The following is a 27,640-nucleotide window of genomic DNA, read 5'->3' on the forward strand; positions in this document are numbered from 1 at the left end:
GGGAAACACTGTACGTCAGTAGGAGGGGCAGAAAGGCAAGGTTTAATGAGTGTAACTAAGAAAAAAAATGACTATCCCACACCTTCCTTACGTTAATGTAGCCTAACCTACACATTGTACCAGGTGTGTACTGATTTGCCAATTTTATGTAGATGCTGGGGCATTTATTTGTTTTTGAAGATTACTTAATAAACACAGAATAGCCAGTTAAAGATATATTCATAAATGCTTTCCTTCCCACTTACTCTGCCCTATACTTGTGGCAACTGCTTGTGCTTCACTATCCGCGTTTGATCATAGGACTGAAAGGCATACTGCAAATTATTCATTACATAGTTTTGCAAGGATCACTGCTGAAAGAAGGCAGTTTGATTATACCTTTTCTTGACGCATTAAATCCACAGTTGCTTTAGCAAATAATGCTCTTGGCTTACAGCACAATCCATAGGTATTTGGGCAGTGACATGATTCATATTTTTTTATCTCTGTCCTCCAGTACATTGTATATGAAATGAAACAATGACTAAGAGGATAAAGTCTGATGCTATGTACATGCATACACAGTGAACCATGTAGAACTCACAGCCCGGTTTTTGCATTCAATTTTAAGGATCCAAAAGTATTTGGAAAGCTATCCAATTTGTACAATTGCATCTTGGCTGTTTGTGTGTCAATGTCTCACAAAAACAGATGAAAGGTATAGAGGATATTCTAGGTGGTATAATTTCATTTGCTGTCTGTTGCTTTTTCCTTTTTTTGCGAGGAACACATAATTGTCAACAAAGACACAAAACACATAATTGTCAACAAAGGCCTTGAAAAGACAGTGATCGGAAATATATAAAAAACATTGTGTGTCACAGCAGTCAATGTTGTGATACATTAATGTGTGAGAATTCTGTGTGAGCTGAGCTCGTTATAAAAATGTGTAGGATGTTGGCAAAGAAGTGTCAAAGATTTCCATAAAATCAATAGCTCATGATGAAGGACTAACTGCAGTAACAGTGAAACAAAGTATCTGATCAGATCCAGCCAATTGCCTCAGGTTGTAATGGTAGGTACTGTACCCCACAGAAGGACAAGTAACCTAAATACGTAAATGGCTTAAATAGTGGTGAGTTTGGCTTCCTGAAATTACTACCCACATATCAATTTGCACCGTAGCAGACCATTGTGGGTACTGGATTCTGCATGGAAAAGAATCCAGTACCCCCAAAGGGTACTAGATTGGGGCAACCCGGTAAAGGATCATAAAATCTGCATCCCTCTGTAGTGCTTATGATGTGAGGAGTACCCTGGTCCAGTTTCCTGGTAGTGGGGCAAACCATTTTGCAACGGTTTGTCATCTTACCTGGGTCTCCGCCGGCACCGTTCGGCCTACCTCTGATGATGAGCATCTGGTTGCTGCTGAAGCCATTTACTGTGGCCATCTCTGTTCATTCTCTGAGAGCAGTTTGGTGCATAGAAATATTCAGGCTGGCTGGGGACACTGGCCAAGGTGGGGTTACACCTACATGAGCAGAGGGGTTAAACTGTATTTGCAGCGTTTAAAAGGCTTTATTATGGTCATTTCAATTTAAAGTTCTTTTTATTTATACGTGACTATTTCTTCTAAATTTTATCTACCTTAAGGTGTACTTTGAATATGATGCTCCATTGCTTCTAAAAGTTGTATTGGATCTACTGGTATTTGCCTATTATTCAAAGCATACATTATGAAACAACGTTTCTCATATGGAACAAAGGCTGCCTTTATTAAAATTCATTTATTATGAAAAATGTATAAAAGCATGGGAATGCTAAGACAATCTTATTATGCACATGCCTGTGTGGATGATAACTGTTCAGAATACATCATTAAGCTTTTATTAAAATTGATTAATTATCCCACAGAACCTTTCTGACCCTCGCACGCTACCTCTTGCAGCCAGTTGGAAAAAATATCCCCTTTTTTTTGGGACAGCTATATTTGCTTTTGAAGGAATTGGAGTGGTAAGTCTTGAGAATTGTTTTTTTTTTATCATCCCTATTATTTGTCATGATCAATATTCCCAACCGTACATTGTTAATTAATATATATATATAATTTGATTGCATGTAACAGCGACATATCTACATTTTAAACAATGATTCATGGACCTTGACTCGTCACACAAGACTACGTACACAACACCACGCACAATCGATGTATACACAAATAAAACATCACAAAACAGTACACCCATATCTAACACATGCTAAATTCTTCAACATATATATAATATATAGTTGCCTTAAAACATTAGTTGCCAACACTATAATGAACTTCAAAGCATGAATTTGCATGAATTTGCCGGGACAGTCCCACATTCTATCTGCAAAGATCAAAAGATGCAAAAAGAAACAGGAATTGTTTCGTACATTTTTTTTTAATTTAACAATTATCAAGAGCTGCATTATCGCACTAATTAAATGAGAACCATTGGTGGCATTGTGAGAAAATATGGGATCTCTGGAAAAATATACTAGCAAGCTTGGAAATATTAACACATGACCAAGCGGAATCTACTCTGTCTCTATATAAAACATACTCTTTCCCACATAATAAATAGGCCGGAGGATCTCATTTCTCTGTACACCCATAGCTGTAAACAAACGGTGAATAACCACAAATAAATAAAAATCATATTTTGCCTAAAGAAGAAGTGAACAGCCCATTCTTTTTTTTTTTTACCGCGTTGATAAGCAGAGCTGTTGGCTGTGGATGCTTCTATGGCTGGTGTTTAGATAACGTGTGAACAGGTAAGCTACTTGTATCTTTAATCTAGGCATTGACAGGAAACAAAATATCTGAAATAAATAAATACTCCAAATGTAGCAGGTTCCTTGTGAGGTACGTGACTTCTTCTATATGTTTTCTTGCTCCTCACTCAAAAAAATATATATATTAAGACATCTTGTTGTCTAACATGGCTTTGCGTTTGTCAGCAACAGCCAGAGGCCTTATCAATCACGTCATTAAACTGCTCTGATAAATTGCATTTCAGATGATAAATAGCACAGTGCCAGCATCTTTTCCTTCATGATTATGAGAGCATTTTTAACCTCTTCGGGACAAGAAGTTAGGGAAATACCGTGATTATCATGACTTACAGCATGTCACCTCTGCAATGATGGGGTTAAAGGAATGGTGCAGTCAGAGTTACATGACCCAATGCAATGCAATATATTGTGAAATGTGCATGCTCATCGTGTTAGGAATCCTTTGTGACAGCCATTCCTATGGAATTTTCCATTTATGGATCAGCAATGCAGTATGTTCAATCTAGGTCTCTTCATACTTTATGTGCAGTTACAGTCTATTTTCTTATATTTATTCATAATAATAAATGCTGGGGCAGATGAGCCATTAACAAGTTTGATGTAATCACAATCACACTATTCCGTTATTTCTCAACACACTTTTACTTTCTTTGGGTCAGTGAAAGGACCCTTCACCGTTTGGTCAAGATCTCTTGTTTCAGCGATAACAGTACTGCTGAGAATTAATCACTGGAGCTTTGAGGCCATCAAATATTCAACACCTAAAACACTTTAAATAAATATTACCCCCAAATATTTGTGTTTATGACATTATTATTATTAATTTATTTATATAGTGCCTAAACAGCATACAATCCACTACAAGGTGGAGATAGAATGATCGCAATCCCTGAGGAAGTCCAGTGGACGAAACGCGTTGGATTCTAACGTTGGGGATTTGCAGTGCTGTATTCCCATCTCCACCTTGTAGTGGATTATATGCTGTTTTTACCTGGACCTTTTGTGAGTGCAGTTTGTAAGAAATGTTTGAAGTTTTAATCTCATCTGCGCTATTTGGTTTCTTTTTATTTTACAAGTGCTAAAGAAGATTTTTTTCCATATTACTTTGAAGACCACTTCTGATTAAGTATGGTGGGCCTGATATTCACATATTTTGTGAGTTCAGCATATAAATCCTGCGTGTCTATATATACATACTCTTGTCACACTATGTGCGATTTGTATATTTCTTTGTAGATATTGCCCACCACGCTGTTATACTATAAGGTTGTATATTTCTATTTACATTAGTTCTATTAACGATGTATTACTAACCTTTATATCAGTTTTCATGCAAAGGAGATACTTACATCAGATTAGTTTAAAGTAGATATCATACCTCCTCCCTAACTTCGTTTGTAATATAACTTTGAACTATATATATATTTAGTTATCTCTATTTCTACCCATCCCCCTACATAGGCAATCACTAATAAACCTGGAAAGTTAGGGGAATATGGATTCTTACATGCTTAGCCTAATAGGCATTTGATTTTAAATCTGACCTTTATTTTGGTGAAGTGTTTATTTTATGATGTATATTATATTTCCAGGCAGCACCCTCATACAAAGTTTTATTTTTGTGAGTGAGTGTTACAATCCAACAAGGAGATTGGTAAATTGAAGAAGAAAAAAAAAAAAGTAGTGAATGTGGGATATCCTCAATTCGTATGTCTAACAGTAGGGTGTTGCAGAGTAGTGTAGCCAGCACATTTGGGTTGGTGTTTGACCTCTTTTTGTTTGAATAATTTCAACTGATATTATCTGTTGTTGTTATGGTGCCTAGAGATCCTGGGTGTCATCTTACCTTAAGCAGTTAAACCATTAATGCATCTTTCTCATGCATTTTTACTCAGTGGGAAGCCTGTGATAGACAGAGACCATCAACTGGTGCACTCAAGCTATTGCTGGTGCTCAGTCCGAGGCTTCTGAGGTGCTCAGTCCGAGGCTTCTGAGGCTTATCTTGACAACTTTGGGATCAAACTGATCGTAACAGGTTTAACCGCATAAGGCAAGATGACGCTTAGGACCTCCAAATACCATAACAACTTCTTTGAGATGAAGTTGTTATGGTTTCATGAAGTGTTACTGTAAGTGCTTCATAGTTCTGCTTTCTTTTTGTTCAACCTTCCCTCTAAAATTGAAGAATCCTACTTTACCAGTGGGTGTACTGAACGTTTTATATTACTGATATTTTGATGAAAAAGGAATTTTGAGTTCTGAACACGACCTGAGTATTGCAACTGTTAGGGATTAAATCAGCCCGGACCCTTTGTGGATGATGGATATTTGCCAACTCATTCAGAGCTCTGGAAATTGGAAATGAATAGCAGAGACTTGTTCAATAACCAATTCAAATTTTAATTATACGTCAGTAGCATTTATACCCCATTTTCATGTCGGTGGGGGTCATGAGCATTAATTACGTAATTTGTTTTTCACAAGTTATAAACAGCTGTTTCTAGTTATAATCTTTCGTTCTATAACGCATTACACATTTGATTAAAACCAGATATTTACAAATACCGATATCTTGGACAATTAACAAGTTATTTCGAAATCAGTACTTTTCCCGTAACTAGGATTTTATATAAATCCTATTTCCAAGAATAGGAGATAAAATGCCAAATTCATTCTTGGTTCAAATTAACCCTTATATGAACAGCTAGGATAGATAGCAAAATGGATATTTGTATCTACAATTCCCCTCTTAGATCATATCATGATCTATCTTACGGTAAATATCTATGGGAGGCCTGCGGCAGAGAAACAAAAGGAGGTATATTCAGACGTGCTAATCACGTCTGCGGGACTTTCATTATTTCTTCACCTCGATTTCCCCCATTTGCTCTGTGCCGTAGGTTTTCCCTTTAAGAGGAGTTCGAGCTGTTGATTTCAGCTTTTTCAATTATCTGTTGAATACATCTTTTAAGTGTACAAGTTAAATATTTCAAACAGCTGACATGTTAACCATTTTTAAACAGACTGAACATCATGTTATCTGTATCTTGAGCCTTGGGTCAATATAGGCAAAGTGTATTATTCCCAACAACGGGAATATTATTAGTATTATAATTCATAATGTAAGCTCATATAGTCAAAACGGGAATAATATCTATCCCCCTCTTTGGACCAGGGTCTTGGATTACCAGTCCACCCAGTGAACTCAGTCCAGATCAAAAAACCCAGTGACAACTCATATTTGAGGAAAAAAGCACATCTGGAAAACCCTGAGTGAGGGTCTTAAATAGTGGTGAGTTTGGCTTCCTGAAATTACTACCCACATATCAATTTGCACCGTAGCAGACCATTGTGGGTACTGGATTCTGCATGGAAAAGAATCTGTCCCCTCACGTTGACAGCATTAGTGACTTATAAAACCCGCACTTGTAAGTAAATAGCTCGGGTATCAGGATTGGGAAACACTTCCTGATTAGTTTCAAAAGGCCCATTTACATATTAAATCATGAGATAACTTATAATCAGTTCGTAATTCTAACAATAATCCCAATCATGACCTTGCGTCCTATGCCTCCTAATCACATCCTTATTTCGACGGTCCAGTCATATCCATACTTAATAAATGGGAATCCATCCTTGGTACACTCAACATACTTCAATGACACACATAGTACATCCATGCCTGAGTAAGCTAACACTTCCTCTCTCTCCGGCTAACTCTACAAAAATAAAAATAACAAAATAGTTCAATAGTCCAGCATAGTCCAGAAAAATAGAATAAGTCTTTCAAGGAGAATAAAGAATGTTAGACACCATAAACTTTGTTCCATAATCTTAGACACCATAACATAGCTAAGGGTAGCAATATGGCTGACAACAAGACAATGTCAGCTTCCACATAGTTCTTCATTCTTCTGTTTGCTGGATGTTCACCACAATGCTCTGTGCAACACCCCAATTGTTGAAAGGGTTAATACAGAAATAGCGGCATTAGACATCGCTGCACCTTCAGGACTTTCCAAGTTAGTTTATGTCCTCATTAAGTAAGCATCTCAGTTTCTTCGGCCATCATGGATTTTGACCAAACAGATTTAATTGCAAAAAAGGTAGGTAGGCAGGTCGGTCAGCCAGAGAGATTGGTGTGTAGTCCCAAATATCAGGCGGCACAAATACTCCAGTATGGTCTCTATAATCATACAAACACAAGGATCAGTACAACATCAATAAATTAATTATCTAGGCTAAACTCAAATTAGAGACTAAAGTTAAATCCTTAACTTGTGTAACATGTACTTCTCTCAGTGTTGCTTATATTTCATTGCATTGTCCTTTATACAATTTTAATACATAATTTCATTTTAGAATGCCTTTGCATGGATGAGAAAAGCACTCAGTCTATATAATATATTAAACAATGGCATTGAGACGTCTATTATTCTTGTACTCTGACATACAGTTGACATTTTATTTCCAATATAAGAGGTATAATTTTAAGTCTATTTTAACTGCTGCCAGGAGAGGATCGCTAGGATGTACAGTTTGACAGGGCTTTCTCAGAATGCTGCTTCTAGTTCACATTATAATAAAAACATAGCTTTCTAAACTAAAGTTAAACTTTTATAGAAAGTCCATTTTTGTCTTTGTTCAAGCGATTTCAACCCTAAAATGTCAGATTGGTGCTTAGAATAAAAAGAAGACTGTCATTTTAAACACGTTTTTATTTGGTTATTATATGGTTATATTATAATACATTTTATTATTAGATTACAGGGAAAATGCCTGTTAAATTTAAACAACTTTTGTGATGCTCACAGGTCTATAGTGTTGGGTCTTTGGTTGCAGATTTGTGATCCAGTTCATTTTAGTATATGAATAATTTTCTGAGAAATGGATACATAGTGAGTTCAAATGGAACCAACTCATTTTTTATACCATAAATACTTCATCCATTTACCCACTGCGAGGTCCCTCGGACCCATACTGAACTAGAAGTACTGCGAAATGGTAGTAATGACATTTTGAATAGATGCAATAGCTTCTCAATAGATTTTCTTATGTGTTAAATCAGAAGTGATGTAGGAAAAGATGACTTTGCTGCTGTCCCTAAAGTATAACATCACTACTGAAGCTGACTGAAAGAATCAACAACCCAACTCAGAATCAAATCCTTGGGGAGAAACCTCTGCTCTTTCGTTTATCAAGTAAATAAATATAGTGGGTACAGTTATTCTCCAGGGATTGTACTAGGAGGTCAATTGCAGCCTCGAAATAAAACTTGAATATTTAAAATTCTTGTTTTAAGATAAGTTATGGTTTCACAAAATAAAGCAAAAATAAAAAACAACAAAAAATGTCAGTAGTATTTAGAAAGGCATGTGAGAAACAAAAAGCATCAATTGAGCTGTAGCTCTAGAAGCAAAGATACGTTTAGGTCAGAGGAAGGTTCTAAGACTTTGTTTTAAGCTGAGACGAACGTGCCAGTAACTAAAGTAATCATGCATTACAGAGGTATGCAGAAGAGCATCTAAGAACACACAGCACATCAAACCTCGAGGTGGATGGTCTACTCTACAGCAAGGTTCGCCAAACTCTGGCCCTCCAGATGTTCCTGAACTACAACTCCCATGATTATTCTGCTATCTATGTAATTCACAGAATTTTGGGAGTTGCAGTTCAGCAACATCTGTAAAGTTATATTTTTTAGAACCCTGGTCTACAGCATCAGACCACATGAGTTTCACTCCTGTCGGATAGTTAACACCAAAACTGTACAGTAGAAGAAATCTTGCCTAGTTTGATCAATCACAATTCCTGCTGTGACATACATAGAATAGTTAGAATTTTGTGTTAAATATACAAATTCATGGACCCATGCGACTTTGTGTTAGTGATTCAGGCTGCTGCTGGTGGTGGTGGTATAATGGTGTGAGAATATTAATCCTCTTGACACAAACTGATCAATGTCTTCTCATTTTCTAAAGCTACTTCCAGGAAGATAACGAGCACATCATGTTATTTTGGTTACGTAATCACATGCTGATGAGTTTGGTGTACTCCAATGGTTTCCACTGTATCAGTTGAGTTGAGTGGACTGTCTCATTTTAACGCAGTATCTTTCAAGGGGGGTTCTAAGCACCAAAAAAATATTAGTTTAATTAATCAGTTTTGATGTATTGATAGTCTCTCTCACCTAGCCCTCTTAGGGCCTCTCTCACCCAGCGCTCTGTGTGCCTCTCCCCCCCAGCACTCTGTATGCCTCTCCAGCCGCCTTCCCCTGCCTGTGCCAGCTCATGTTCATCATGTAGCGTGGTTGAGCCGCGGTCAGCACAAGAGGAGCTTGTTTCCCTCTTTCTTGACTGACAGAAAGCAGTTCGACGCTCCCTGCGTCCACTTCCTGTCAGACCAGGCAGAAACAAGCTCCTCTGCCACGGTCTGAGGCTTGGCACGCTACATACAGAGATGGGCAGTAGGGGAGCGCTGTGCTGTGCTCGCCCCTCCTGCCGATCAACCGGACATTGCCCCGCCATGGGCCCGTTTATAGTTAGTCTAAAATTCCTGTGTACTGTCTTCGCTGGAAAGAAGGAATTTAATTGGTTGCAAAGTTGTCAGAGAGAAACGCAGACACCATTATTTTAAATGGATGTGTTTTTATTTTAGTTTTATTTGCATAATACAATTCTTGTTTAATTTATAACTGAAATATCATCCAAATATTTATATATTAACTATTATATAATAGTAATATTATATATAGTAACTTGAAAACAGGACACATTTGAAATAAGAAAATAAAAGAAACCCCCCCCCCCCCCCCCCAAAAAAAATTGCCAGAATTAGGAGAACGTTCCAAAATCAAAATCAAAACACACCCGTAAAAGCGTGGTTCCAGAGTTTGCTAAATATTCTCAGGCAACATGTGACATGGTATCATGTGAGCGTTAATTCATCAAACGCCATCTATTGCCTTTAATGCCACTTCTCTCAAGGATAGAAATAACTGCAAATGCAAATACAACATTATGTTTTTCATATATATATATATATATTCATTATTTAAATAGAAGAATAGCAGCTTGGAGACGTGCACCAACAGAGCTCCGCAGCTAAAAGCTTGTAAATCGCTAATTAACGGACCGAAACTCAATAATCTTGAAGATAAATTAGATTACCTTATGGGTAAGAAGTCCAAACACCAAGGGGCTGCAAAACCGTCGGGGGCTCGCGATATCGGAGCCCTTCTCCTCCGCCCTGCAAAGGCCGCAGCAGTTCCCGCGCTAACCCAAGATGGCGACACGGCCTCGGCCTCCTCCGGAGACCAGATTCTCGATGAGCTGGACGACTTCCCCGGCACAGGGGGTTTACACAGTACATCCTCAGATGAGGACAACGAATTGCCCTCCACCAAGGGAGACATAAAAGCCCTCCTATGCAACATCTGCTCCCTCTTCGCGGCAGACATAGCGGCACTGAGGGAAGAAATTCACACCGTGGAGGGGCGAGTAAAGAAGACAGAGGCGGACTCACAAGGCCTCAATACACGGTGCTTACAATTGGAGGCCCAAAACGCAGAGCTGCACTGCACCCAGATCCTGCTCACCACCCGCATGGACGCGGTGGAGGACCGACACAGAAACCGGAACATAAAGATAAGAGGGGTCCCCGAGAGAGTGACCCAGGACGACTTACCTGGATATATCGGACGACTCCTCACCTTTATACTCACACCGCAACAGGCTAAGACGGTCCCTACAAATGGGGTCTACCGAATCCCGAGAGCCGCCAAAGCCCCAGCGGACGCACTGAGAGATGTCATCCTCCAATTTCAGACACGATCAGGTCAAGCAACCTTCATGGCAGCGGTGAGGGGGGAAGGCATCCCACCTCTTTGAGAAAGCCGACCTGGCATTCTTTCAGGACCTTTCTAGGCCTACACTGATATGGAGAGGCCTCCTGAAAACCCTAACCACCACTCTCCGCCAAAACTCGATCCCATACCGCTGGGCATTCCCCAGAAGCTTGATAATCACACACAAGGGCGCAACAACGCGGGTAACCGACCCCTCGGAAATGGACTCAGTGCTGGCAGCGTTGGGCCTGCAACTGCAACAGGAACAAGCTACTACCGACCAGAGGCCAAAGCCCCATCACACCTGGGATGTAACAAACATCAGAGCATTTCAACCCGCAAACACCAAAGCCTCGTCCTCCACCGCTTACAAGGCACAACGGGTACCCGAAATACAAAAGACCCTCAGACAGAATTCATGTAAAGCCACATTTTGCTCACTGCCCTACCCCCCCCCCCCCCCCCATCACTGACTCGACCCCTGGAAAGATTTTGACAAACACTCACTGCACGGGAAAAACACCTTCAGCAGCAGACGGGCACAAGCCAACCGGACACCCCAAGGGAGGAGGCAACATACCCGGACAGGCCCTGAACTTTTCTATATGGCCCATTAGGGCAGAAACCCGAGACTGGCCTCGCATCCTCCACAGCAAATCTTTTATTAAGTTTATACTGTTAACTATTTGGAACAATTGCCTTTTAAAGGACCACTCTAGTGCCAGGAAAACAAACTCGTTTTGCAGGCACTATAGTGCCCTGAGGGTGCCCCCACCTTCAGGGACCCCCTCCCGCCCGGCTCTGGAAAGGGGAAAAGGGGTAAAACTTACCTTTTTCCAGCTCTGGGCAGGGAGATCTCTGCCTCCGATCCTCCTCCGTTCCGCCCCGTCGGCACGCGCGCATTCAGCCTGGTTGCATAAGAAAGCATTATCAATGCTTTCCTATGGACGCTTGCGTGCTCTCACTGTGATTTTCACAGTGAGAATCACGCAAGCGCCTCTAGCGGCTGTCAATGAGACAGCCACTAGAGGATTTGGGGGAAGGCTTAACCCATTAATAAACATAGCAGTTTCTCTGAAACTGCTATGTTTATAAAAAAATGGGTTAACCCTAGCTGGACTTGGCACCCAGACCACTTCATTAAGCTGAAGTGGTCTGGGTGCCTAGAGTGGTCCTTTAACCTACTTTTAAGACCTAGTGGTCTTAAACCTGCTTTGAGCCATTTACCTTGGCTTGCACTAAACTGGCCCTAACCAAGGGACATGTACACAAGGCACCTGAGATGCAGAAGCGGCGTCGGACGAAGCCAGGCCCGAAGGGGGACATTGCCACTGAGCTTAAGTGGACAATGTGCTCCCAATTCAGTTTAATTTTGTAATATCTGGCCTTATTGTTTTTATGTCTTTCTTCTCTCACTCTCCTGTTACTGCTAGGTCTCTCAACTACCTAGGCTTACACTCCAGTCAAACTAAGCTAGCATATAACCCACTGCTCATTGCCAGCTACATACGTTCAGACACAAAAGCCCGACTCAGAATTGAGGCAGAATGTAAAGGGGACTTCACGAGACGAGTTTTAATATTACATAAAGCCTAGCACACTGACACAGGAGGGTCCCTCAGTCGAACAACCTGACACTATCGAACCACTTATATCTACTTACTCTTGATGTAGATTAATTTAGAAATAAACAAATATGTTTAAATGTCTATCTGTTCCTGTCCAAATCTGAGATGATTAAATTGCGTATACGCAGAAGTAAGCTCACACTGACACATGGAGTTCAGGTTAAAAGCACTTCAGAAAATTTAATGCAATCTGGTTGGAAAACAGTTGTGTAGATCTTTTTAAAAGCAAAATGACATCATCATTGAATATCAGATAATAACAAATAAACATCATTAATTGGATTAAACGTTATGTGACTATATCAGTGCCCACCCATCAATATTATTAATTGGCTCAGGGGTTTGAGTGACCAGCTAGGTGTCCTCCCACCGGGAGGTGGTATTGTTCTGGACAAGGGTGTGGACAGAAGGCTCAGGCGCCATCTTTCCCAGCATGAGGTTTACTCGGTGGAAAGGGGGGCTTGAGCGTCATTTTACACAGTCAGTGATATCGGGCCTCATGTCCAGGTGCAAGGTCTCTTATGAATAGAACATTTCATTACTACTGTGTTCTCGTGGCCTTCAAATTATACTATGTTGCAAGTTAGGGGAAAGTCAGTAAAGTCAGCAGTTCCTGAGTTAATCATGTCTTTATAGAGAATACAGTCTTTGTCTATTGTATTAGATGTGCTGGGAAATTCTGTCATGTAATGTAGTTTTAAAATGAACAAGTTAGGTTATGAGGACAAAATGGAGGATTGAAGAAGTCAGGTTAGGAGGACAAAATGGAGGATTCACAGTATGCAGTTAAAATGGAGTTAGTACAATAATTCAATACAAGTTCAATAAAGATTTTTAATAATTCTACATCAGTCCCCCCTATGAAATGTTAATATTCTAAGAGATAAACTTTATTAGTTAGTTTCAGAAGACAGGTTAGCCCAAAGGCACAAAACCCTATGAAGTAACGGTTCTTAAAGTCTTCTTAGTTCTTCAGAGGGACATCATAAATAGACAAGCTTACATTACCATATGGACCTGTGTTATCTGGAATATAGGCACAACAAGTCATGGTGACAGGTAAACGTTGTTGGTTGCAATAGATATAATAAATGCAAATCAAAATATTATTATTATTATTAGCAGTGACGGTTGAGAAAATGGACTCAAACTTTCCCTTTACTGCAAAATCATCTGGTACCCCCTTTGGCACACCTATGGCATCAATATATATATATATATATCAAACTTTCCCTTTAGAGGGGTGCTCCTTTTTATGTTCTGAAGCATGAATGTGGTGTGTCAAGAGTACCTTGTCATGTATTATGTGTATTGACATAATAACCTTGGTTAGGGTGTAGTATTAAACCTGTCCCACGCTACATCAGCGTAGGTGGACTCGGATCATTTAGTCAATATTAATATCACCACAAACTCAGGATGGGCAAATAATCCTGAGGAAGCTTGGCATTTGGATCTCTTCAGCTTCACGAGGTCTCCTTTTGGGGTCCTCGGCTTTCCATCGATGGCAGGTGGTCAGGCATTATTATGGCCATCAAACACCTACTTGCTGGTATCTTTTTATTTAACAAGTCATTTTTTTTTCTTTAGAGTCAAAAGTGTGTCAAAATCAACAAATGTTACTTCTCATGTTGCAGAGATAGAGAGAGTCTTGAATCTGGAACAATGAATCCACTGAGTGATCTCTGCAACTTTCACAATGCACTATTGGATATATGGTCTTGGTTGTCACATTGATGACCGGCTAGGCTTCTGGCCATCCTGACAAAATGTCTATTATAACTAGTGCATATTTGACCCAGTAGCTCTTTGTCACCTGGATTCTTGAAAGGGATATTGAGAGTTAGCTAGGTGCTTAGGATTCTCCTCCTCTTCTGCCTGAGCTGTCCTTGGCACAAATAACACAGGATCGGCAGTGACTGGTGATTAGAGGAGTAATTCTAGGTGCTTTAGAGTATTTAGAGATCAAAGAGTTCATGAGGGTCTTGGATAGGTATAAAGTTCCATGGGCTCACTGCCCAGTACATGTTTTTGGGTAAACAGAGCTTAAGAGCGTTGGAGTACAGCCCGTCTTCAAGGGTTGCCCCTTTCTGTTTTTCCAGCTTTGTATTTCTTCAGGGTCAGTAGCTGCTTTGTCATTCTTTTAGAAGCTTGAGATCTGTAGGTAGGATCTACATGGTGAGTATAGAAGTTTCTTTAGCGGACACCATTCTGTCCACTTCCCTTGGTGCACTTGTGGCTTGGTTGGCAGCTTTTAGTCAGCTGAGTGGTGCTTCTTATCTTCCAGATTGATCCAAAATAATGTGCTGCACCCAGGGCATGTCTTGAGTCAGTGTAGATATTGGCATGTCTTCCTTCAGGCATTTTGTATGCCACTGAGAAGGCTGTCAATTCAGCGTCTTGAGCAGATGTGAGTGAGGAAAGTGAAGGTGCTTGACGTACCTGATCTTCTGTAGCAACAGCAAATCCAGTATGGTACCTTTCCTCTTTATCCGCAAACAGAGTGGAGTCAGGATCTGGTAAAGCTACTTTGTCTTTCTATTCACAGTTTTCTTGCTGACCCCCCTCTGTAGAGATTTGTAAATTGAATGTTCATGTTTTGTTCTAATGAGTCAGGTTCCTTTCATGAGATTTCTGGGGACTTAGTGAAGAAAAAAACAAAACATGAGGGACAGCCACCTCCCTTACTTCCATGGGAATCTGGGTCAGGGTCGCACTATTTTCTTGAGAGTGCCCAAAACAGTTCTTTCAGTGTGGTATTCCCCCCTGGGAAGTGGCGGAAGAGTGGCCAGAGCAACTTTTCTTCAAAATATAATGTTGTCAGGTAGAGGCAGAGTTGTCTATGGGTGGAGGAAATTGGTAAGGAATAAGAAGGGAGGAAGCATATAAAGGATATAGAAATGGTGGTGGGGAGATGGAAGAATGAGTAGCGGATAGAGTGAGAGGGAAGAAGGTGGAGTAGGAGGAGAAGGAGGAGTAGAGGAGAAGTAGGAGAGAGGAGAAGGTGGAGTAGAGGGAGGAGTAGGAAGAAGAAGGAGGAGTAAGAGCAGGAAGAAGGAGTAGGAGGAGGAGAAGGTGGAGTAGAGGGAGGAGTAGGAGGAGGAGGAGAGGAGAAGTAGGAGGAGAGAGGAGAAGGTGGAGTAGAGGGAGGAGTAGGAGGAGAAAGTGGAGTAGAGGGAGGAGAAAGTGGAGTAGAGGGAGGAGTAGGAAGAGGAGGGAGGAGTAAGAGCAGGAAGAAGGAGTAGGAGGAGGAGAAGGTGGAGTAGAGGGAGGGGCAGTAGGGGAAAGTGGGGGACTGCAGATGAAGGGGAGGGATTGGTGGGAGGAATAAGCGGGGGTGGGCAGGTAAGGGAGCAGACAGGTGATGTAGCAATGGAGGAGACATCAGAAATCAAGACTAGGTAGAAATGCAATGGAGGCTGCAAATAGCCCATGTACAACAACTATTAACTGGCCCTAAGCTTTCCCTAGAGAAAAATAATAAAAGGCTAACATGCTCATCTTGTCTCCACAAGCCTCGAACGTTTCACTCCCATGGGTGGCCCATGATGGCTTGCCTACCACTTCTCCACACGGGGCCTTGTGCCCGCGGAGACAGACGCTATCCCTGACTCTCGTTCTAAATTTAATAATTTATATCTAACATCTCAAAATGTAATTTCTACTTATATCACAAATATACATTATCACAATTTTATGTCTCGTAAATGGGATACAATTTATTCTACTCTTCACTGATAATGTATTTTTAAAACATACAAAATAGACAAATAACATTGCCTTCTGCAAAATAAATGGAAAAGATAATGGAGATTTTGTTAAGCTTATAAATGGCTATACATTAATTCACATTTCTTGTTCTCCAGTTTCTGGCTGTTGATGACAATGTACAATGTAATAGAGCAGCGGAAAATGCTAGTAGAATGCTTGGTTGCATAGGGAGAGGTATTAGCAGTAGGAAGAGGGAAATGCTCATGCCATTGTACAGAACACTGGTGGGACCTCACTTAGAGTACTGGATACAGTACTGGAGACCATATCTTCAGAAGGATATGGATACCTTAGAGAGAGTTCAAAGAAGGGCTACTAAACTGGTTCATGGATTGCAGGGTAAAATTCACCAGGAAAGGTTAAAGGATCTTGACAGGTATAGCTTGGTGAAAAGACGAGACAGGGGAAATATGATAAAAGCATTTTTAAATACATAAAGGGAAACAACACAGTAAAAGTGGAGACTATATTTAAAAGAAGGAAAAACTACCATAACAAGAGGACATAGTCTCAAAAATAGAGGGACAAAGGTTTAAAAATAATATCAGGAAGTATTACATTACTGAGAGGGTAGTGGATGCATGGAATAGCCTTCCAACTGGAGTGGTAGAGGTTAACTCAGTAGAAGTGTTTTAAGCATGCGTGGGATAGGCACTTGCTGCTAGTAACAGATCTAGAATTAATATACTATAATGCCCAAAGTCTCAATTCCTATGCATATGCAATAATAAAATATCTGGGCTTACAACAAAAATTATGTTAGTCAGTCTTTAAACTTGGCTTATTCATTTGTTCAAGAAATCTTGGTTTATTAGAACTTTCTTTTAGTAAATGTTCTTTAAGATAACCCTTCTTTCAGCATGTTATCAATCTTTGTACACAAAGCTAAAACACACTTGTTACTTATACGTGAAACGATAGACATATATATTCTATCTACATATTAACCATTACTTGTCACAGACACTTTCCTGATATAGGGAAACTAATAGTAGGATAATTTTAGTAATTGTAACTTTTTTGTTCATAATATATGGGAATTAAGGAAGACAGCATGTCTTTAAGATAGGATGAGCATGACACAATACACGGGCGGATATGACCTCACTGATATGGTAAGGGCAGAGTGAGGGCAGGAGGAGGCGTGTGTACTAAGGACAACCTTCTTTTGTTCTAGGGGCCATTTTCTTGTAGGGCATTTCAGCTGACAAATGAAAGCATTATACATGTAACAGTCCGTGAAGCTTTGAAATAACATGGTGCCAAATAAATAAATAAACTCACGGGATGCAACCAACAATTACCAATTCACTTTTCCTCTTCACAATCTAACGTAACAACTTTGCATATTCCCTCTATCCACATGGCATAGTATTGCAACAAATCACACTTGCCTTTACATTTTTAACTCGTCCAAATAATTCTCTATTCCTGCATCAGATTCACTTTCCTAACCTTCGCAATAAACATTGAGCTACATCCCCCACACGATCCTATCAACTTCAATTGAAATAACAAAATACACAATTAGAATATTTCCGAGCGAAAATTCCATTGCTAAGTCTTATCAGTAATAACTCTACGAAACACAAATCTGAATCTGCAAGCACGCAACCCCCCCTCACAGAAAGCAAGAGAGAGAGGAAGGCGGGGGAAGTGGGAGAGAGAGAGAGACTGCCAGCAGAATCTCTTTAACCATGTCAATGCTGTACAGTAACAAGACAGAAGGATAGCCACGTTACAGTTATTGCAAAAGCAAAGAGACACAAAAGCACAACATTTAATAATATTCTCAGTGAAACTCAATACAAAACCCCCACCCTCTACCAGGGTAATGGCTAATACAAAATACAAAAACAATTATTATGATATACATACATTCTTAACCCTTTGTGATCTAGTTCTTCCTCAGCCCAACCTTCCTGCTGAATTGCATTGCTACTCTGTACCAGTAAGCTTGCTTTCTTCTCTGTCAGTAATCTACCACGTGAAGGCACAGCAATTTTACACACTTTAGCAATCTCTATCTTCAACTAGATCACACGCGCTAGCCAGCCCTTACTGGGCTTGCTTAAATCCTGCCCCATAATCCCTTTTTCCCCTATACCAGCGTCCTAGATATAGGGAGAGAGAAGGAAAACTGAACAGGAACGTCTACAATGCTCGACTGCCACCCGAGAACCGTGGGTCTTTCTCAGGTGCGTCTTCCCAAAACGTAGACTAGTCACTGAATCCGCCTACCCGGGGTGGTAGACACGGATTGGAGCGAGGTGAGAAGTGTGTGACCAATCACTTCCCTTTTAAGAGAAATGGGAGTGGATAGTATAATAATATAGAAAGTGTAGAAAAGATGAAAGGCAAGGAAAATCCTTAGAGACAGACACAGGAGTTCATGAGACTCCTAATTAGACAAACAAGACAACAAAACAATTGAAATACAGTGCATGCATCACAGTTCAAATAAAATCAACAGTAATCCCTTTCCTTTACTCGTGTGCTTACTCCAAAGTCACCTCCCTCAATCCCGTAGTATCTTACTACCAGCGGCCAAGGATAACAGCTAACACCGGTCCGAAATCCATATGCCTCCCTCGACACAGCAGCCCACTAATAGTGTCTGCGCTACCCTCACCCTTGTAGTGCCCCTATAAAAACCCACTTTATAAGTCTCACTACTCCGTGGTGATGAAGACAGCAATGCCTGCCCGAATTCACGCACCACAAATAAAAATTGGAATGGCTCCAGCTCAGCGCTCAAAGCTGGAGGGTACCACCACTCTGCAAGCAGAGTAACGTGCACAGAGAAGCTAGCTAGGCTATCAAAGTGACACCAGAAGGATCCCCAGGAAACTATGAGTCTACACAATCTCCACAGATCCAACACACCTCTTTTTCCCTACAGCCCCAGCCACGAGGCTCCTAAAAGAGTAAAACAGGAAAAGAAGACCCCCAGGAACACATCCACAGGTCAACCCCCCTTTTTCCCTACAACCACAGCACCGTGGTTCCTAAAAGGAGTAAAACAGGCAACAGAAGACCCAGGCAAATCCCCTCAGGTCCACCCCCCTTTATCCCAAAAGGGGTAAAATACAAACAGATAGACAGACAAACTGAAGACCCAGGCAAGTCCCCTCAGGTCCACCCCCCTTTATCCCAAAAAGGGGAAAACAAGCAAGACAGAGAACCCCAGGCAAATCCCCTGCAGGTCCCCACCCCCCCTTTATCTCAAAATGGGGAAACAGGCAAACAATTCAAACACACCCAGGCAACAGATAGACTAAAATGCAGGTAAACAAGTGAGTAACGAGACACCGGGCAAGATATTACCTGTCTTTGATGTCCTCCCGGGAAGCAGTCACAGACACGTGGACGGGTTAATCCAAGGGGCCGGAACATACCGGTGGCTCTGCAGAAGTCTCTACCGTGTACCTGGAGGTGATCAGTCTCCTTTCCTACCCCCAGGATTCCCCCGTCCAACAGCATCTTCCTTAGGACGGCTCACCGGCCAGAGGCCATAGCCCGATGCCCCACGTTGGATGCGCCAAATTGATGTAGATTAATTTAGAAATAAACAAATATGTTTAAATGTCTATCTGTTCCTGTCCAAATCTGAGATGATTAAATTGCGTATACGCAGAAGTAAGCTCACACTGACACATGGAGTTCAGGTTAAAAGCACTTCAGAAAATTTAATGCAATCTGGTTGGAAAACAGTTGTGTAGATCTTTTTAAAAGCAAAATGACATCATCATTGAATATCAGATAATAACAAATAAACATCATTAATTGGATTAAACGTTATGTGACTATATCAGTGTCCACCCATCAATATTATTAATTGGCTCAGGGGTTTGAGTGACCAGCTAGGTGTCCTCCCACCGGGAGGTGGTATTGTTCTGGACAAGGGTGTGGACAGAAGGCTCAGGCGCCATCTTTCCCAGCATGAGGTTTACTCGGTGGAAAGGGGGGCTTGAGCGTCATTTTACACAGTCAGTGATATCGGGCCTCATGTCCAGGTGCAAGGTCTCTTATGAATAGAACATTTCATTACTACTGTGTTCTCGTGGCCTTCAAATTATACTATGTTGCAAGTTAGGGGAAAGTCAGTAAAGTCAGCAGTTCCTGAGTTAATCATGTCTTTATAGAGAATACAGTCTTTGTCTATTGTATTAGATGTGCTGGGAAATTCTGTCATGTAATGTAGTTTTAAAATGAACAAGTTAGGTTATGAGGACAAAATGGAGGATTGAAGAAGTCAGGTTAGGAGGACAAAATGGAGGATTCACAGTATGCAGTTAAAATGGAGTTAGTACAATAATTCAATACAAGTTCAATAAAGATTTTTAATAATTCTACATCACTCTCATGCACTCTTGACAAGATGTAACATTAACAACCTATGGGGACACATTCACCCACTCTCATGCCCTAAGGAGTAATGTATGTTTCGTATTTTAAGCCTGAAAACCACGACGAGAACCAGTACAATATAGACATCACTACTCAGCTGATATTTAGCTTGTTCTATAAATTTGCTGCAAATGATTATAATTAACCATTCGTGAGACTATGCCTGAAATATTGTAACCTTTAGTTTAGTTTAAAATCGTATCTCTTATTTTGACACAACCGTTCCAGCTCTAGACTGATATTAATATAAAAATGTGCGGTCAAATCGCATGCCATGTTAAACCAGCTGTTCTTAATCGGCTTGCTAATGCTGTTGTGGCATCGCAAGACAAAATGTTAAATGTTGTTACATGCACAAGAAAAATAAAGAATTAAAAGAGAATAGCAGCTTGATCTTATGCCTTTCCTTCTCTAAGTAATGCCATGAAATAATCTACTAGGAAGCACTTGAAATAAAAAAACCTGAGAATATTTCTTCATAATGTATCTTTTTGTAACATGCAGTTTATTCTTGAAGTTTTTCAGGAAAGAAATTTTTTTTTCTTTACGTTTTAGCTTCTTTCGGTTTCTTCCCACTAATGGCTCATCCGGGGTTTACGTTGAGCGTTTTTTCTTAGCTCATTGTTGTGATGAGATGTAATGGATCGAGGGTAGGCCATTCGTGGCTTAGCAGCTTATGATAAAAAGAAAAATCACCTGTTCGGATTCATGAAAATGTATGAGAATATTTGTATTGTAATGTCTAAGAACATGTATTAAACAGAAAAAGTATATTTAACCCCTTAAGGACCAAACTTCTGGGATAAAAGGGAATTATGACATGTCACACATGTCATGTGTCCTTAAGAGGTTAAAGGGTCATGAGTTACTTGACATTATTTTTTTAAACCAGCAAGCAAACACTTTTACCCAAATACACAACATAAACTAAATCAAAATTTTTTTTTTAAATGTATAAACATACATTTATACATGTACTATAAACTTTGTCAGCTGACTTTCTCAGAATTCAACTATCATTACTCACATACATCCTTCACGTGTATATGTATGGATGCATGTGATGGAAATTTCATTCTGACAAATAGTTGTATTCTGGCATGTGTATATACTCCCATCACTTTAATGCTGACACAGAAATCAGGATAGCTGTCAGTGTTGTGTTGGTGCAGAGGTGAGTAGGGGCGGGGGGCAGGGATCAGGGGAGCTGTCAGTGGGTAGGGGGACACAGAGATCAGGGGAGCTGTCAGTGGGTAGGGGGCACAGGGATCAGGGGAGCTGTCAGTGGGTAGGGGGCACAGGGATCAGGGGAGCTGTCAGTGGGTGGGGGGCACAGATCAGGGGAGCTGTCGATGGGTAGGGGGCACAGGGATCATGGGAACGGTCAGTGGGTAGGGGGCACAGGGATCAGGGAAGCTGTCAGTGGGTGGGGGGCACAGATCAGGGGAGCTGTCAGTGGGTAGGGGGGCACAGAGATCAGGGGAGCTGTCAGTGGGTAGGGGGCACAGGGATCAGGGGAGCTGTCAGTGGGTGGGGGGCACAGATCAGGGGAGCTGTCGGTGGGTAGGGGGCACAGGGATCAGGGAAGCTGTCAGTGGGTGGGGGGCACAGATCAGGGGAGCTGTCAGTGGGTAGGGGCACAGGGATCAGGGGAGCTGTCAGTGGGTAGGGGACACAGGCATCAGGGAAGCTGTCAGTAGGTAGGGGGCACAGGGATCAGGGAAGCTGTCAGTGGGTAGGGGGCACAAGGATTAGGATGACAGTGAAGCACATGGAGCTCTGGTAGTTTTTGTTTGCTTTAGGGTTACTTATTGATTCATAAAACCACTAGCTGCTGCAGAATACCTCTAGGTCACCTACTTGAGTGAAGCACAGCATATGCAGCTGCTGAACAGGACTCCACCAGCTAAGCCATTCTGAAACGAAGTGAAGAGAGGGCCCTGGCAGACCGGTACTGCTCACTTCACACTTCCTATCGAGTAGAGCCACAGGGAGTGGTGAATGATATCCTTGGTCCAAAAAGCATGCAGGGAGCCATGGATGCCCATAGATTATCTATGTCCAGTGTTTAATGAAGAGAGAGCTGGAAGTTTAAATCTCTCATATCACACCAAAGCTTTGGAAAGTAGGGCAGACTCTGTGTGTGCATCCATTCCTAACTCTTTCAATGTGAGAGTGCTTTGGGCTCTGGGAACTAAGTGGAGAAATGCTGGACGAATTGCACATGTGCAATGCTATTTCCTTCAATACCTCGGGATATGACACTGATTGGCTGAATCAGTGTTCCCCCTAAGGTAGGTGTAGAAAACGAAGGGATGAAAAAACAGGTATCAATATCATATTTACCTTCTTTTTCTGCCTGCAGCATCAGACAGTTGTCTTAAAAAGAGGCAAGTCCCTTTAATAGGATGTGTTTAATAGTTAGATGACAGATTTATATATAAGACTTAGATGTTTTGATGATGTCCACTAGTGGTCCCACAATTTGGTGTCATGGACTCTTGATAAAGTTGTCCACTGTTAGAAAAGTGGTTATTTCATGTTTGTGTCTTAGAAATTTGACATAATTTTATTTTAAGTTTTGCTGTATCTCAACACGTATGTAAGTCTATTCTGCTCTATACTGATGCAGAACCTGTTAGTACGTTAGAAAACAAACATCTAATCTATAATAATCAATCCTAATATCAGGTATATGACTGCAAGGCATGATGTGTACCTTACTTCACTCCCTGTATTATTAACTACTGTATCCTTTCATTTCACAGTTATCGAATCCCAGAATACATGCAAAATGTGATTCCGTGTATTGCACTGAAACTATTTAGTTCTTTACAATTTTTGTTCCCTGTATAAATATATATATTCTATATTCACCCTTAGTGTGTCAGATCATGTTCCATGACCTCAAATATGTTAAAACATTTAGGTGGTCCTCAAATATTGCCCCTGAAAGGGTTAGATTTGCTATATTCTTTGCCCTCCGTATAGATAGATAGGTGCTTTATCAGAGGGAATATTCTTGTTATATTTTTTTTTTTATAACACAATGCTGTTCACCCTTACTGTCGCAAGAGTGTGTACTATGGCCTGAGACTTGAGAAAGCTTTTCTTTCTATCTTGAAATAGCTGCAGGCAAACAATACATATATCGTTTCTCAAAAGTAGATGGTCAACTCCAGTAAAGTGGAAAAATAATAAATTGAGACAGGTGTCTTATGTCTCTTGAGCTAAAAAAATGATACCTTAGGTCACGAGTATTGATACTGCATTAAAAGCCCAATTCTTCCCAAGCAGACTTTGATGGACTTATTATAGTGTTCAGAAAAAAGCAAGAAAATGAAAAGTTGTGTTGGTGGCAGAAAGCTCTAGTTTAGTATTTCTAAAACTTTAATATTTCTAAAACTTTTATATTGTCGTTTAAGGTACAGGTAAAAAGTGAAAGAATGATTGGGAATTAAGATATATGTATGGATTTGAAAATATCCATAGCTCATACATGGATGTAATAAATTAAAACAGGAATTGTATGTTCCTGAGAATGAGTGTAGCTTAAAGACAATTTAGCTCGAAGAGAGATTTAGGGGTAAGCTCAGGAAATGATTTTTGCAGAAATAATTGTAGATACAAGGAACCATCATTGCAGAGAAGAGACCTATACTTGGATAAATGTAAAGTAAGCCTTGTAGACACACTTCCCTCCTTATATGAAAACAGACTTTGAACAGTAAAGCTCCTGCTAAAGGCTCCCTGTGGTGACATCGCTGCTTGGTGTGTGGTGACCCAGGGGTGCAGTGTAGGTGATATTTACTTGTCTGATGCTGTCCCCCATGGGTGCTGCCATTTTCTTTCTTCAGCTCCTGGCGCTTCATTGTTATGGGCAATTGCAAATATTGTCTTTCTCAAACTGTGTGCTTTGTCTTTAAGAGATATTGCAAACTGACAAGGTGTTAGAAATGGAACATATTGTTTTTCATACATGTTTCTTTAAGCAATAACCTTTTACTTACTTTCAGTGCGTAATATGTTTACGCCATGTTGTCTCAGACGAAATACAATAACAATAATGCATAAACAAGCTTCAAAGCTATGCTACGACTCTTTCAGTACATTATATACTGCGGTAACCCTAAATAGATAAAGATGTTCAGACTTTAAGATGCCATCTTGTCCTAAGTCAGGGAATTTTCCATGACATGTGCACCCTTACATTTTAGTTATGATGTATTTTTGCCAAGTTAAGGGAGGTCCCTAGAATAAACAAAAACAAAAGAAGTGTTACTTTTTCATATATGAACTATGGTAACTCTAAAATGAAGATACCTAAGGTGTGCTGTACTTTTAAATATTAGAGGAGGGATTTGGAGACAGACGCTCCTCCATCTTATAATGACAGAGATATATAATATATAATAAAATATCTAAAGACAAAACTTTATGGCAATCCTTATTTTATATTGTATTCTCAATTATTTATATATTTTACATAGAGGATGTCTTACTAACCATATAATATCATGGCTAAAGATATCTGTATGGTTAGCCCTGCTAAGTTCTATTCTTTAAGACGTTTTAGTGGTAAATAAGGGAACCAGCTGCGGTTACATCATCGTCCAGGAGCCTCCTCCACAGATATTGTCTCTTGATGAGTAAGCAATGCATTTTTCCCCTCAGTCATCACTGTCCGGATCGGGTGGAACCAGAACACACCGACTGAATCACAATAAATAGACTTACTGTATACTGATCCTTAAAATGGCCGGCTTGACGGCCAAACAAAGTTAGAAAGAATAGACGAGGTCAAAGGAATACAGAAATCAGGATAAATGTTAAGCAAGCCGAGGTTAAAGGATCACAGAAGACAGGAATAATGATAAACCAGAACCACCAATAAATACCAAAGGAGAATACAACAGTAATGCTCTATTGGGCTAACAAGAACCACAACAGGGCAACAAGGAATGGAGAGGGGAGTATATATAGGCAGGATTTATTTCTTATGGAGAGGGGAGTATATATAGGCAGGATTTATTTCTTATTGGTCCAGGTGTCACAACTAGTGTATGACCCAACACACAAAACTATGATAACACAAACAACGTATACCGGGCCTTAGAATTGCCAGTCTTTACGTACAAGAGAATGGTCTAATAACAAGCCGAGATCGGGGATACAGAATGAGACTATATGAATATACTAGCCCTACCAGTAGTAGGGAAAGTCAAAAAGCAGAAAATATAACCAACAACACGCTCTCTGACAACCAACAAGTGGAAACCACGACAGGGCACTGAGCAAAGGCATTACAGGGTTTAAATATGCCACTCGGTGCTGTGTTTGGTCCGTACGTGGCCTTTTATACCAAAATGTGCGTCGACATTGTGACGTCACGCACACCGGCGCCATCTTTAATGTGGGCAGTGTGTCTTTAATTGGTAAAAATGAGACTGCATCGGTCGGTGTCCCTTAGAACGCCGCACCAGCCAGGTCCCATCTTATGGGAGGATCGGGCGCCAATCCGCCGCAATCCAGGTGAGTATATTTCTCCCTTTTCGGCGTGACAGCCCTGCTCATGTGCGGCTGCTCTGATCGGGGACTTAATTGTGGCTGAAGTATCGGCGTGACCGCACTGGTCAGGCGCGGCCACGCTGATATGAACCCCCTGCGCCGTGACACCAGGTCAGCTTGGAATTTCGGATGATTCGTGGACAGTAATTTACCCCTCTAGTTTGATCTCTGATGTCATATTTCTGCGCAGAATGCGCAGCGTCGGACGGAACACCTGCTCTCCCCACATTGCAGGTGCCTACTCTGCTAAAATATACTCATCCGGGAGGAGATCTGGGGGCAGCGAGGGAGCTCAGTCTGTTCTTCCTGCCCCCTCGCGCGCGTCCTCTGTAGTGATGCCGGGTTCCGGAATATGACGTAATTCCGGCCCGTCGTCACTACACTGCGGGCGTGAGGAGCAGAAAGAGAAGACCACAGGGAGAGGCCCCACACCAGGTCCCAACGGTGGGGAGCAATAAATAAAATGATTTGTGAGTATGTGAAAGTGTATGTCTGTCAGTGTGTGTGTTGGTCACTGTTGTGATGACCGCGGCTGGAAAGTGGAGGACCTGGAGGTGCATGGAGGCACACAATGCGACGTCACATTCCAACATGTCGTTAACGTGCTCCACCTTCGCAGGGTTTCAAGGAGTAGCGGGAGGATCCGCTGTGGCACAGGGTGTGCCTTTGGGGGTATACCAGAGGTTGGACTCCGGAGTCTCATACTGGCAGCGGCAATGTGAGTGGAGTCTGCTTGTTGGCTAATATTGTTGTTTTTTTTCTGAAAAAAGGGGCCGGGGTTTAACAGAGGGGGGACTGTGATGTAGTATAAAGGGGGGGACTAGGGTTTAGTAGAGAGGGCTGTGGTTTAGAAGGGGCTGTTGTTTTTTTATATTGTACTTTCAAAATAAACCTATGTTTCTATGAAAACTTTAGTTTTTTTTTTTTGGTTTTTTTTTGCGGCCCACATAAACTTAAACCTTGTTTTTTTTGGCCCGTGCCAGATTTTGAGTTTGACATGCTTTATGTAAATCCTGGCCTAATATGTAGTAGCAAATGAACCAGTTTCATAGCTGTGGTTTTAACAAAAAAAGATTATTAGCACATTTTATCCTTCATGGGAATTTTTACCATCTTTGTTTGAAGAAAACGGTCCTTATATTCCATCTTCTAAAAAACAAAAAACACTAGGTTGAGTAGTTTTCCTGGTAGATGAAAACTCCTTCATCCTTAGCTTCTACGGAGTTGTTTTAGTTGTTTCACTTTTTCTGCAGCATTTCTCTTAGATGTTTTGACACATTTTTCTTTTGTCAAAAGTTATTAGTAGGATTTTCCTAAAGGTATTAATAAAGGAATTCTGAGGCATGGGTTTTACATAAAACCATTAACAGAAGCATTTTATTGGATTCCATGGTGTTTGTTCCATTTCTAAAACTTTCTCCTATGTTTGCATTTATTTTCTTCCAGCAATACTTTTTGAAAGGTTTTTATTTTTTTAAAAAAATTGTATTCTTTATGTTTACCCCCAGCAGTTTTTAGTATCACTCAAACATGAAAAAAATTACAGGTTCACTAGTGCTTAGACACTCTGTAGGCACCTGAACCTTCTTGATGATTTATAAAAATGTTTATGAAA

General features: G+C 40.7%; 1 protein-coding gene across 1 annotated transcript in view; it reads left to right on the plus strand.

The window, feature by feature from the left end:
* Window positions 1-27,640, plus strand: part of SLC36A4 (solute carrier family 36 member 4) — a 190,529-nt gene that overhangs the window by 50,311 nt on the left and 112,578 nt on the right. The window contains exon 8 of the mRNA XM_063444950.1: window positions 1,894-1,992. Within this exon, the coding sequence (XP_063301020.1) occupies window positions 1,894-1,992 (99 nt within the window). The remainder of the gene's footprint in view (window positions 1-1,893; window positions 1,993-27,640) is intronic.

This window comes from Pelobates fuscus, chromosome 1, assembly GCF_036172605.1.
Source record: "Pelobates fuscus isolate aPelFus1 chromosome 1, aPelFus1.pri, whole genome shotgun sequence".
Lineage (NCBI taxonomy): Eukaryota > Metazoa > Chordata > Amphibia > Anura > Pelobatidae > Pelobates > Pelobates fuscus.